Source organism: Panthera leo, chromosome A2 (assembly GCF_018350215.1).
Source record: "Panthera leo isolate Ple1 chromosome A2, P.leo_Ple1_pat1.1, whole genome shotgun sequence".
Taxonomy (NCBI): Eukaryota; Metazoa; Chordata; class Mammalia; order Carnivora; family Felidae; genus Panthera; species Panthera leo.
The window spans coordinates 69258970-69272744 of NC_056680.1; the positions used below are offsets into that span (position 1 = coordinate 69258970).

At 42.0% G+C, this 13775-nt stretch overlaps 1 protein-coding gene across 1 annotated transcript in view; it reads right to left on the bottom strand.

Moving 5' to 3' along the window:
- Nucleotides 1–13775, bottom strand: part of VOPP1 (VOPP1 WW domain binding protein) — a 110357-nt gene that overhangs the window by 58630 nt on the left and 37952 nt on the right. Inside the window, exon 2 of the mRNA XM_042914157.1 lies at nucleotides 368–426. Within this exon, the coding sequence (XP_042770091.1) occupies nucleotides 368–426 (59 nt within the window). The remainder of the gene's footprint in view (nucleotides 1–367; nucleotides 427–13775) is intronic.

Consider the following 13775-nt stretch of genomic DNA (forward strand, 5'->3'; position numbering starts at 1 on the left):
AGCTCAAGTTCAAAATTCTACTCCCACTGCTCCCTTTACCTCGGAAAATTTGTCTAAACCAACATGACTCTGGCCCTGCTCAGACACCTTGCCCCTCTTGTCCAATCGTGTATGAGCCCACATGCATCACAGAACAAAGCACATGGTATTTCATGCTGTCTTCAAAGTAAATGGTTGGAGCAGGCTGAATGTCCTTAGGGAAGTCACCTGCACAATCATGAGCAGAGGCATGTGAAACCAAGGGTGAAGACCTCCCCAAACTGACTGTTCCCCATCCTACAAGCTGTCCTATTACCTATTAAAGAAATAATTCCCAAAGAAAGATGTGACCACAAGATCAAACCAACAGAAAAATGCAAATACTTACATATAATATGTTGGATAGAGTCCTTCAAAATACCAGCAATGTTTTTTGGCCTCTGTACACTGAAAATAGAAGGAAGAAAACCTTTGTCAGTAGAAAGTCATCTGCATATTGTTAAGACGACTGGACAAAAAGACACAAGGAAAGGTAAGTTGATACATCTTGAAGTGTAGAAAGCAGAGGGTTGGGGGAGACCATGCATCAGAGGGAGATCCACCCTCCACAATGACTTTTTATTTCTTTAAATTTCTTAAAAGGGAAGAAGAAAACATAGGAAAACATCTATTTGCCTGTAATTTTTCTAGCTTTCTATTTCCCTACATACATGGGCATGACCAATTCATTGAAAAGTAAACTAAAGACAATCTGTTTTTAAAAACTCACACAGTACGGGGGCACCTGGGTGGCTCAGTTGGTTAAGTGCCCAACTCCTGGTTTTGGCTCAGGTCATGATCTCACGGTTTTGTGGTTTCAAGCCCCACATCAGCACAGAGCCTGCTTGAGAGTCTCTCTCTCCCTCTCTCTCTTTGCTCCCCCCTTCACTGTCTGTCTCTCTCAAAATAAATAAATAAAGTTAACAAAATTAAAAAATTCACATATTATGATACTCCAAATATCTAAAATATGCTAAAAATAAAATATTACAATTATTTCCATTTCCCCCCAACTTTCGTGTTTGAAAGGTATTTCCCACAGTTCTGACCTTTCCAGATCTTTGTATTTCAGAATATTCCAAAAGGCATATTCAAATCATGGCTCCTCCCATGGGGATCCACATCTGGCAGACTGTGTAAAGCAGGATTCACTTGCCAGCATCAGTACTGCCCCCTGCCCTCATTCCCAGGGATGAGAAACAGGGAGGGTGATGAGGAAAGACACTAAGAGCCTCCCGAGTGCTTTCCAAGGAAGTGTCACACTTGACGTTATGGGGGGCACAGCAGGTGCAAATGCTGCCCTGGTGGACAGACTGCCTCACATGCCTCCAACAAGTGAGAGCAAGCCGACGGCACCAAGTGCTCAGTGAGAGCTCCAAGCAGAAACACTGTCCTGGACCTAAACAAGATATTTCTAAAATTCTTCTGCTTGTTCTACCATTTTTTTTTAATTCACAACTTCCTCCATTCATGATCCAGTTCATTGGACCCTATGTATAAACAATACCTCCCAAATAGTAGTGCAAAGCTACCAGTGGGAACACAGGGAAAGGCGTCACGAAAACAAAGCTTTCTTTGGGCAAGGCAGGGGCTGTCTCACCCAACTCCCCAGCCTGACCCCCGCCATCTGCCCTCTGCCTTGCCCAGTGCTAGCAGGTGTATGGCGATGCCTTCCCGCCACAGTCTTCACGAATAGCTATCAAGACGTTTCAGAAACAGACCCTGACTCTAGAGTGGAGAGGCGAAAGCAAATATTATGTGTTACACTGGCTAAATCAGATGGGTTATGAAAACAGCATGAAACACTGGGGGTGGGGGGGTGGTTTAAATGTGCTTTAGGACACCCAGAAGCACACTCGGGCAGCCCAAAGTGACCCAGCTGTATGAATGGAAAATGAGTTTAATTTAGACTCTGTTAGTTCCTGTCCAGTTCAGAAAAGGAAATTCAGACAGCTAAAGAAATTAATTTATTTTGGCAAGAAAGAAATTTCAAGTGTCTGCCCTAAATTACAATTTATTTCACTAGAGTCCTCTATTATAAGCTGAGCAACCAGGGCGTTCTTCCAGGTGGCATGTTAAATGTTCCTTCTTTATTCTCCATCACTATTGGAGACAGGCACACTTTCTTAGAACTTGACACTCACCTCTCCCCATACTGCCCTATGACTACAAGGTGGCAGAGAGAGATCCAGACCAAGACATCAGGATCCTGCTCCCAGATCTGTCACTAACAGCCTGACAAACTCTGAAAGGAGGCTCTCTCTGCCCTCGACACTCAGCTGCCCGTGTGGTGGGGCATGTGACATGCACAGATGTGTGTATGGGATCTATGGTGGTATGTGTGAACTTCAGAACTATGACAGGGTATCGAAAAGCACCAAACTGTTAATACAGAACAACTCCCAGGCACTATCAGACATGACGATTGGGAAGGAAATCTAGCAGTGTCTGGGAAATGATGAATGTATTTCTCTTTAACCACTGACTATCTCTCCACAAATATGAAACATAATATGCAAAGGTTTATTGATCATGGCATTATTTCTAATAGCAAAATCTTGGAAATGACACAGATACTCACAGCAGCCTGCTTAAATACACGAAGAGAAATCTACACAACGTGGCCAACGAGAGGTCTCTTGTTCCGAGGTCTCTCGGAAACAGTATGAAATGATTTCTAAGATGCAGTGTTACTCAAAAGACAATGGGCAAAAGTGTGCATCCACCATGCTCCTTGTTACGGAAAAGGAAAATTCTACATGTGGTTAATTTCTTACTAAACGAATTACAGGAAAGGTATAGTAAAAACTAATGAGAACGCTTACCCCATGGGGGCTGCGTTAGGAGATGGGAGAGAGTGATGGCACATTTCTCTGTGTATACTTTTTTATTCACAGTTTGACCTTGGAATCATGTAAAATTCTTTCATGTTGAGAAAAATAAAGTTAAAAGGAATTTGTAAAGAATCTACTCTTCTCAGACCACAAAAATCGACTAAGGACTATCATGGCACTGCACGCACACATCACTTTTTGCTGGAAGGAAGCAGACACAGCAAACAGCTGGGAAGTTAGAAGAGCTTCACAAGAAACTTGTGAGGAGAACACACTCCTCTTCACACCCTCCCAATGCCCTCAGATGTTAGGACACTATTTCCATCCCATTCTCCCTCTGATCTCAAAATGTTATTTCTGGTGTTTTTGCTGAGATCTTCAGTAACCTCACTGGGGCCTCCTTGGTCATTATTTTTGTTCACAGTTATTTGCTAATCACCTTTTTACCATTTTTCATTAAGCTAGTCAAATAAAACTTATTTTGAAAAGTATCACCTCCATTTGTTCCTTTAGAAAAGATTCTCTTCAGAAAATGTTATTGTGGGGGCACAATAACATATGTGGGGGCACCTGGGTGGCTCAGTCAGTTAAGCAACCTACTCTCAACCGTGTGCAATCGATTTCAGCACACGTCATAATCTCACAGTTCCTGAAATTGAGTCCCGTGTTGGGCTCTGTGCTGACAGTGTGGGGCCTGCTTGGGATTCTCTCTCTTTCTCTTTCTGCCCTCCCTTGCTTGTGCACATTCATTCTCTCTCTCTCCCTATGTCTCTCTCTCAAAATAAATAAAAATAATCTTTACCAAACAGAACAATTTGTGGCCACATTTCCTGAAGCAGAAGAGATAAACACTTTTGAAGCTGAGCTATCTACCATTAAAACATAGTTTCATTTATCGCTACTTGAAGCTAGTTTAAGCTTTTGACATTTGCAAACATCCAGGTAACTTCTTCATTATTTTTGGTAGCTGGACTTTTACAACAGCTTTCTTGTATAAGAAATATTATATAATAATACACACAGATAATACTTCCCTAAGTTAGAATGGGGTATTATTCCTTTTTACAGCTGGATAATTGGAAGAACACAGAATGACATATTTCATGAGTCAGCTGAAAACACTGAATGAGGACTAAGAAGTTCTGGGAATTTTCATCATCGAGTCTTTCCTTCACTAAATGCTTGTTAACTGAATCCCAGGTGTCAAAGTCAGCTTGCACACCAATCCAAGAGCTTCATGGTAGGACTGAAGATCAGGTACCGTAGGGCCAGAGGCGGAAAGGAAGATCCCTGCTAGAAACCACCCAGGGTTGAGAGCCAGTTCCGCCGAGTGAAAGTCTACCAACAAAACCATGATTCGCCTATCAATTCCAAACCTGAAATCTAGCATAAGCACCAGGATTCAGGGCAGACCCAGACAGCTGGAGCTCTGGACATGTGGCCAAATGGGAAGTTGTGAGGGATGAGTAAGGAGGGTTTCCAGATCATTCCCAACAGTGGTGGGCTCTCAGAAGTGACTTTGTGAGCAAATGGATGGGTGGTATGGGGAGAGGCAGAAGGAAGGCATTTGTGCTAGGGTCCGCTAGGAAAACACACCCGCATCAAGGGGTAAGGGTGGATTCATCCCACTGAGGAAAGATGAATCAGAACATAGCTGGGTTCTCAAGCTGACTGCCACTTATCAGCCATGGTGTTAGTCAGTCTGCACCTCAGCTGTCTTATTTCTAAAACAAGATCGTCTGTCTTCCCTACTGAATTTATAAGATGGCTTCATGAAGTCATTGAGATTGAATGCATCAAAATGCCTGACCAGATCAGCGTATAGTCCACTGAATCTCACACCCAGCCAGGAATTCCATCTCTAAATGTGTGCCCTGAAACAAGCTTTCCTACGTCTCTGCAACACATGACTCACTTTACTATGATCATCCAAGTAGAAGCAACGCTTTCAAACCTTCTGAGAACAAAGATTCTAAGTATGTAATATCTGACATTTGCACACTTTAGTTTTCCAAAATCTCTCTAAAGCAAACAAACCCCGCCCTAAAACAAGTTTTAACTATATAAACTAGGGGAAAAAAACCACTGTCCACCCAAAATGTAGGCCTACTCATTCTACAAAGGTACTATCATGGCTTCTTAGGGATTGACCATCTACTGAAAAAGAAACTATATTTGTTAGGAGAGGTCATGTCAGCTGCTCTCTGCTACCGACTGGGCATCTTCAATAGCCAGGGTTCTCTACCAGGTTCTGGGCAAACGGTAGGCCCTCGATGCACTCATAAATACTCCTCCCATGTGTATAATGAAAGTAATAAGCATAGCCATCTCTTTTTCAAAGATATCATAAATAATAGCAACATTCACAAAGCAGAATATGCAGGATTGTGAGAAAACATCTACCATAAGGAGCAAGTGAAGGGTAATCTAAGGTTTAAACTGGAAAGGTTTGTAAGACATCTGCAGTCAGGGAAGAACCCCAGTGCTCTATTATTCAAGGACTAGGATGTCTATAAATGTAGTTGAGCCCTCCTAAATATAGTCATCCATATTTAGCCAGGATCTAACTAAGCCCAAAGAACATATCCTTTGCTAATCCCCAACAGCAATCCTCACACTGACATAAATTATTCTGAATCTATCTGTGCTGAAAATAGGAGGTCCCAGATGCCACCGTTTAATAAAATGGTACAACTTTCTCCTACTCCAACTTAACAGAAGTGTTGCACCACAACAGCACACAGTCGACTCTGACAGAATGAAGCTGCTTGTGACTTTGGGACACACAGGAGTGAGGACTCAGTGCCTAAAGGATTCAGAACACTGGATTTTATCTAAATCCCACCCTTTCTCCTTTTGCTCAAAGGGGGATGGAGTTGGATCTTTAAATGAATAGCCAACTGGAAAAGTAGTGTTTCACTAACAGAACTGATCCCACTGACACCTGGAAAGCAAGGATTTTTTTTTTTTTAAACTTATTTCACCAGTCTGTCCTGGACCAGTAAGTCCTCAACTTTCTTCAACATGGTGGGAAGGCCCTGGGAAAATCAGTTTGAGGACTCTCTGTCAAAGGGGAAAGATGCCTGGCTGCACCTCGGTGCTCCTTTCACATTCGTCAAAAGCTGAACTTGAAACACACACCACCGGATGTAGGCTTCATTCTGTTCCAGCCCAATTAGAGTGGGCATTTACACTCAGCACAGACTCTGAACAAAGACAGCCTCTTGGATGCTGGCAGGGCTGATGCTCAGGACCAGGGACAGAGAGAGAGAGGGCAGCAGGAGGCCTTGTAGAAGTCAGAGCAAGAATTTATGGAGGGAGTAACAGCTAATTATATCAAGGTCTCTGAATTTCAAACAATAAATAGGAGTCAGCATGCCTCAAATTCTTGTACTGGCATTTTAATCAACTTCCTAAGTGCTAATTACTTAATCCTTGGGCTTATGGATATTCTCTTTTTTAGGAACATCTTGCCTCCAAGGAACCTTGATTTTTTTTTTTTAAACAAAAGTATGAGGCTTCTCACAAGTAACATTTATTAAAGGAAAGAAAGCAGAGAAATTCTTTAAATAACAGAAATAAAAGATCATCTGATGTCTTACAGAAGAAACCAATCAGCCAGCAAATAACTATTAGATATAGAATACTGTCTATTACTATCTTGAAGATTCTGGGGACATGTAGACTATAAGACACAAATTAGGCCCAGCTACATATCCCTTGGAAAATTCTGTGGACTCTCATAACTTATTCTGAAGAAAGCTTCCTTGTTAGCTTTATCTGCCTTAGTTTTTCATGAAGGAATGGTAGGGGAACTCAGTCAAGGTCCTTAATTCAAGTAGGTAAAAATCCTCATATCCAGGAAATGAAAATTAATCAATAACCAAAATTAAAAGGCAAACAATAAGGTATGAAAATATAATAAACTTAGTATCTTTAAATAAAAAGCTTACATAATAAAAGATAAAAATTCCAATAGGAAAAATAAATAAAAGTAATAGATATGGAAATTCTTCAAAGAAGAAACAAAAACGGTCAATAAAGCTATTTTCTGAGACAAAATTCATTAGTAATCAAATAAGTATAAATTATAATGATGTGGTTTTAGCTACCAAATTGTTTAATAAAAAAAAAAAAAAAACAGTATCAACTACTGATGAGGACAAGAGGGTAAAGACATATCACATAATAGTGTTGGGAATATAATGTCTCACACAATTTTTAACATATATCAAAAAACCCTTTGAAATGTACGTTTGGTTAACAAAATTATAACACATCCAAAAGATATATTAGTAGGCATATACTATCAGATACCAGAAAAATATACAATTGTATGGGAGCATTTTGCTGAGAAAAATAAAGCCAATAAAAGAGCATATCTAGGACAGCATATACTTGCTGCACATCATAGGACAGAGAAAACAATATGTAAAGATATATGCCAAAATAATGACAATAAATTACCTTTCTGGTGGCATTAGAGATGATTTTTTTTCCATTGTTCATCTTGGTAATCAAGTTTCTAAGCTTTCCGTGTGGAACATTTTGTTTTTAAATTTGTTAAATTGTACTTGAAAAAGCAGATCACTTACTGTCCAATAAAGAAGTGCAGAGTAGACATAAAGAGATATTTAAAATGAGAAAATATAATTGGCTAACAAAAGTGAACATCACCCTACCATAAATTAAATAAGATGTAAGAGATGAACAAAGTTTGTGAAAAATAATATACAAGGCTAGAAAGAGTGTACTGAAACAGCAATTAAAACTGTATTTCTAAGAAGTTTAACATCATGAAAAAAAATTCTCATTTTATGCAGTCATTTTAAAATACATTACATAATTTTAACAATGTAAAAACAAATCTGTGTTTATAGGAAAAACGGGACAATATGAGCCTAACTCTATAGTGTATTTTGGGAAGTGCGATTTCCTTTGGGCTGCTTTGCAAATCTCCCTCTAACTGAGCCTGAAATTCTTGTAACAATATTATCAGAAGCTGTTGTAGCAAGATGCAGGTGGCACATGAGTCCTAAATTAGCGTAAAAGGTGGGATCCGCTGAAAGACTCACAACACTTGGGTACACAGGCATTCCTACTCGTGCCATTTGAACATGAGAGTTCTGAGAAACATGCTTTTTTTTTTAAGTTTATGTATTTATTTTGAGAGAGAGAGAGAGAGAGAGCAGGGAAGAGAAAGAGAGAATCCTAAGCAGCCTCCACACTGTCAGCACAGAGCCTGATGCAGGGCTCAAACTCATGAACAGTGAGATCATAACCTGAGCTGAAACCAAGAGTAGGATGCTTAACTGACTGAACCATCCAGGCTGCACGACCATGCTATTTTTTAAAACAATTATCAACATAAAGTATAATTTATGAGACAGTCATGTGATCCAGGTTCTAGCTCAATATGAGGTTTAATTCATATGCCATTTGGAAAACCTACCCTCTTGTGTTTCTTCATTATTCTCACACGACTACCATACTCACGTCACTTCTGATACCAGATGTGTGGGGGTTTTCCCCACACCGCCCGGTAATTTGGTGACACCACCTGGGTGTCCTACAATAGTAACTCAGCTCTGACCCTATGTACCAGGAGATAGCATTAGATCCCACAGGTTAAGGGCTCAGTCCTGCAAGAGTGCCCTGACCCCCTTCAAGCACCAGTTGTCACTTAGGCTTCTGATCTACCGGCTCTGGATCAGAGGTTCCCACGACCCCCTCCTGAGGTTCCATTAATCTGCTATGATGGCCCATAGAAGTCGGAGAAACACCTGACTCACTAGATCACTGGTTTAGTATAAAAAGATAGAACTCAGGAACAGCCAGATGGACAAGATGCATAGGGCAAGATAAAAGGAAGGGGTATGAAGCTTCTACACCCTCTCTAAATGCATCGCTCTCCCTCAAATCTCTATGTGTCCACCCACCTCAAATTCTCTGAACCCAGTCCTTTCGGGGTTTTATGGAGTCTTCATCACATACGCATTATTGATTAAATCATTGGCCATTAGCAAATCATTTAGCCTCCAACCTCTCTCCCCTCGCTGAGGATCAGAGGAGGGAATGAAAGTCCCAACCCTTTAACCACATGATTGGTTCTGTGGGCAACCAGACCCCCATGCTTAGATGCCTCCCAAACGTCAAGTATTAATATAACAACAGACACCTTTACTGGGATGAAAACCAAGTATGTATTTCTTAATATAAATCACAGTACTGCAAACATAAAAGTCACCCATTTTCAATGCACAGTTTGGTGAGATTTTATAAATTTTTATACTTTGTGCATTCAATAGCACAATCCAGTTTTAGAACCTTTCCATCACCCCAGAATGTTCTCTCTTGTCCTTTTGTAGTCAGTTCTAGCTCCTGCCCCAGCCCCGGGCAACGCTGATCAGCCTTTTAGCTTTCTCTTGCCTTTTCTACAAGGTTCAGTTAGTTACATGAAACGATAAAACTTACAGTCTTTTATGTCTGGATTCTGTCCATCTGTGTTTGTTGCTGTCAGCAGCTCACTCATTTTTAGTGCTGAATACTATTCCATCGAATGGACACACCACACTTTGTTTATCTATTTATCTGTGTTGTTTCCTTGTTCGGGCTATTATGAACAAGCCTGCTATGAACGTTCGCATGAAGATCTTCGTGCAGACATATGTCTTCATTTCCTGGGTAGATACTTAGGAGGGGAATTGCTGGGCTATATGGTGACTCAATGTTTAATTTCTTAAAGAATCTCCACTCTGTCTTCTAAAGCAGCTGCACTATCTTACATTCCTGCGTGCAGTGTGAGGGCTCCAGTTTCTCCACATCCTCACCAACGTGACTACTATTTCTGATCTCAGCCCTCTGACACTGTACTGGTATCCCGCTGTGGTTTTAACTGGAATTTCCCTAGCGACTAATGAGGCAGAGCGTCTCTTCACGCTAGCTCAATTCTAAGGTGAAAATAGTAGCTGCCATTGATGCAATGTCTCTTATCCTCCAGGTACTCTGCAGGTAAAACCTCACTTAACAGCATAACAACCCTGAGACTTAGGCAGTAGAGGTACTTAGAAGCAAGTAAATGAAGGTCTCTGAGAGGTGAATTAACTTGGCCAAGGCAACACAGGAAACAAGTGGAGAGTTGCGGTCTGAATAAAGCCAGTGGGTTTCTAAAATCTGTGTGTTTTCTCTGACAGTGGACAGATGTCGCACTTTCCTGTGTCACGATAATTCATAATCCCATTCTTTGCTCTGTCTGTCGCGTCTCCCACAGGGAGCCAGAATGAGATTTATTTTAGGCATCATCTCATTGCCTAGGAGAAATGAAAATGATGCCTGAAACCACATGAAAGACCTCATTCCATCCTCCCAAAATAAACCTTACTAGAAATCATACCTTGGAGCACCCCTCCGCTCTCAGCACTATCATTTACTGCATCTCCAAGAGCAAAAAAGACAAGGGTGGTTAGCAGCTTTGCCAAGACTTGGCCAACCTGCTGCAGACAATCCCAAACCAAAGGAGCCCAAAGCCTACCTGCAGGCAAACCAATCTCTTTTCCGCTCAGAAAGTGTTCTTAGCTGCTAAAAACACTCAGAGCTGCAACTTTATAGCACAGAACAGCACAAAGTGAATTCACAGGTGCCAGCCAAAAAAGTTTATGTGACAAATTTTGCAAATGCCACCAAACATCATTCATTCAAAAACTGATGACTGGGAGATTTCATTAGAATGATCTGAAAGCAGTGATAACAGGTGGAAATAGTAGAGCTACTGTTACTTGCCGGCAACAAATTAATAATCAACCTTTGTTATGGGCCAAAGGCTAAAAAAGGAAGCACTGAATAGACATGAAGCCTTTAGATACTCTCCCCAAGGGCCCCAAGGGCCTAATCTAGGGAAGTCACCCCTTTCAACAATGTGCCTGCAGAGTACAAGAACGACCTTATGAAAAAGTCAGCAGATCAGCTCAGCAACCACCTGATCTATCGCTGGTGCACCCTGCTTGTATGATACATATCACAGGAAGTGACTACATCCCACAGCGCCGCCCAAATGGATAACAGACATTTACTGTTACATTACGTCGGAACTAAATCTTTGTTTGCCAACAGATCCAAAAGCTAACCACCAGACTGGTGAGAAAATACCAACTTCTTCTCTGTTGTCGACAGAAATGCCTGCAAAGATTCATAAGCACAGCACTTCAAGAGCAAAATGCCAAAAAGTAAATAAGGACTTCCTAAGTTGGGCTGTGTACTAGCCTCCCTATTTGGCTTATATTTTAGAGGGAAAGTGCATTGGATTGTCTGCTGACATATAGATTGCTCTAAGTCTGGATTTGGACTGTAAGGAGGAAGCTCTTAAAAAGAGCTGAGATTTGGCTAAACACAATGAGAGGCTGAACAATGTTGGGATCATCCACATCCAGAAGGTGGTACGACATATGCCTCCCCTCATGCCAAGCACCTTTGTCCCCAGAAAGGTGCATACTGTTAACAGTTCCCTGGGTCTTCACAATTGACCAGTTCAGGCCCACGACGACTCCCTAGCACCCACCCCAACATCAGCTAACTGCTACTCTCCATCAGGTCTCCACTTAAAGATGAATTTCTTCCTGGGCGCCTGGGTGGCTCAGTCAGTTGAGCGTCCAACTTCAGCTCAGGTCACGATCTCGCAGTTCGTGGGTTCGAGCCCCATGTCGGGCTCTGTGCTGGCGGCTCGGAGCCTGGAGTCTGCTTTGGATTCTGTCTCCCTCTCTCTGCCCCTCCCCCACTTGCACTCTGTCTCTCTCTCTCTCAAAAAAAAAAAAAAAAAATTAAGAAAAAAAGATGAATTTCTTCCTAAGTCTGAATGCAGAAGGGCAGTCTGCAGGCTTTCTGCAGAAGGGACTCTGCGGGCCACCCCAAAACAGTCTGACTCTACCATTTACACGTCCTGGGCTTCTCCTTTGTAATTACAGTGGTTCAGTAGTTCAGTGTTACCTGGGGCTCAGTGTCTCTTATTCTCCTAAACACAAAGGCAGGCACCTATCAGTGTAACTCAGGCTTGCTTCCCTAATGCTACCACATGTACATTATGTGGCATGTACAGGGTGCTTAAACGAAAATCCAATCCTCAAACCCCCCACAGAAATTCACTCTCCCAAAATCCACTCACCAACAATGGGCGAAAGGCTATGCCAAGTGCTGGGTGGAGGCTTGGATCCATCAGGGCAGTAATCTGCCCACACCCTTCACTGCTCTCCTTAGCTCCTCTCCACAAGCCAGTGAGGAGGCCGAGAGGGCCCCACCTGGGAAACTGCAGCTCACGGTGAGCCTGGCAGAACATACAGCAGGACCTCCAGCTCCAGCCTAACTCTGTCACATCCCCTTCCCCGTCAGCTGCCCTCAGACCTCCTGGACTTCGAGACACCTCTCTTCTCCAGCTGATGCAGTGAAGAACTTTCACTGCTAACCTAGGGATTGTGTCTCCCAGGATTCTCTTACTGTACGAGTGCTTCTAGAACGTGAACTGTGGAAAAGTCTATTTCTACAAACCGGAATGGGTAGGTGCTATTCACAAACGCTGTCTCTTGTGCAGTCTGCACTTTGCATAGCGACCTGTCTCCCACTTGGAAGTATCTTCTTAAACCCCGCTACCCTGGTCCTCCCATCCACCTCCAAGCCCAAGAAAAATTTAGTCTCCATCCATCCAGCCTCCAAAGTAATGTAAAGATGCAAAGAGTAAGTTCAACACTCTGAAATGGACAATATATTTCGGTCCTTCTCTAACTTAATCCTCAAGTATTTTCTCAAAATTTGAGTATAAGCTTTTCCTACGAGGCTGCACCCAAACCACATACGATCACTCACACTACAATCCAAATCCAATTCCACAGCCCAGCTGAGAATCACTGTAAACTATGACCTTGCATGGTTTAATGACAAATGTAATAACCTGTCAATGCAAGCCTGCAAAAGAGCATGAGACAGACACTTGTCCAAGAGTTTCACGGGGCACTGTGTGTAACAGCAAAAAGCTAGAAAGTACCTAAATGTCCTTCAAAAGGAGCTGATTAAACAAGTCATGATCATTAAGGAGCACTCTTTAATTTTAAGGGAAATGCAGTGGGTTTATACACGTTGATATAGAAATATCTCTAAGAAATATCTCTTAAGAAAAAAAGAAGAAACGAATTGCAGAACAGCATGTATAATATGATCCGTGTACTTTTAACAAAGTATCTGAGTATACAAATTAGAAAATAAAAATTCATAGGGCTACAAGAGAAACTAAAGATAACTCCCTCTTGGGGCACCTGGGTGGCTCAGTCGGTTGAGCGCCGACTTCGGCTCAGGTCACGATCTCGCGGTCCGTGAGTTCGAGCCCCGCATCGGGCCCCTGTGCTGACAGCTCAGAGCCCGGAGCCTGTTTCAGATTCTGTGTCTCCCTCTCTCTGACCCTCCTCCATTCATGCTCTGTCTCTCTCTGTCTCAAAAATAAATAAACGTTAAAAAAAAAAAAAAAAGATAACTCCCTCTGCAGAGAAGGTCTAGGGTTGGGAGGTAATAGGGTGAAGAGAGGGCCTCACATTCTGCTTCATACCTTTTTTAACCATATACACGCATTAATTTTGCTCAAAAAATTGAAACCATTAAAATCAACTATCTATAAAAATAGAAAGTAAGAGGAGTTCCCGGGTGGCTCCGTCCATTCAGCATCCAACTCTAGATTTCAGCTCAGGACATGATCTCACAGTTTGTGAGTTTAAGCCCCACATCGGGCTCCGCACTGGCAGTGTGGAGCCTGCTTGGGATTCTCTCTCTCTCCCTCTTTCTGCCCCTCCCCAGCTTGCGTGCTCTCTAAGTAAATACATAAACTTTAAAAATAAAATAAAGTAAAATAGAAATCAAGATCAACATAGATGAAATCCCCAGGTAATTTAA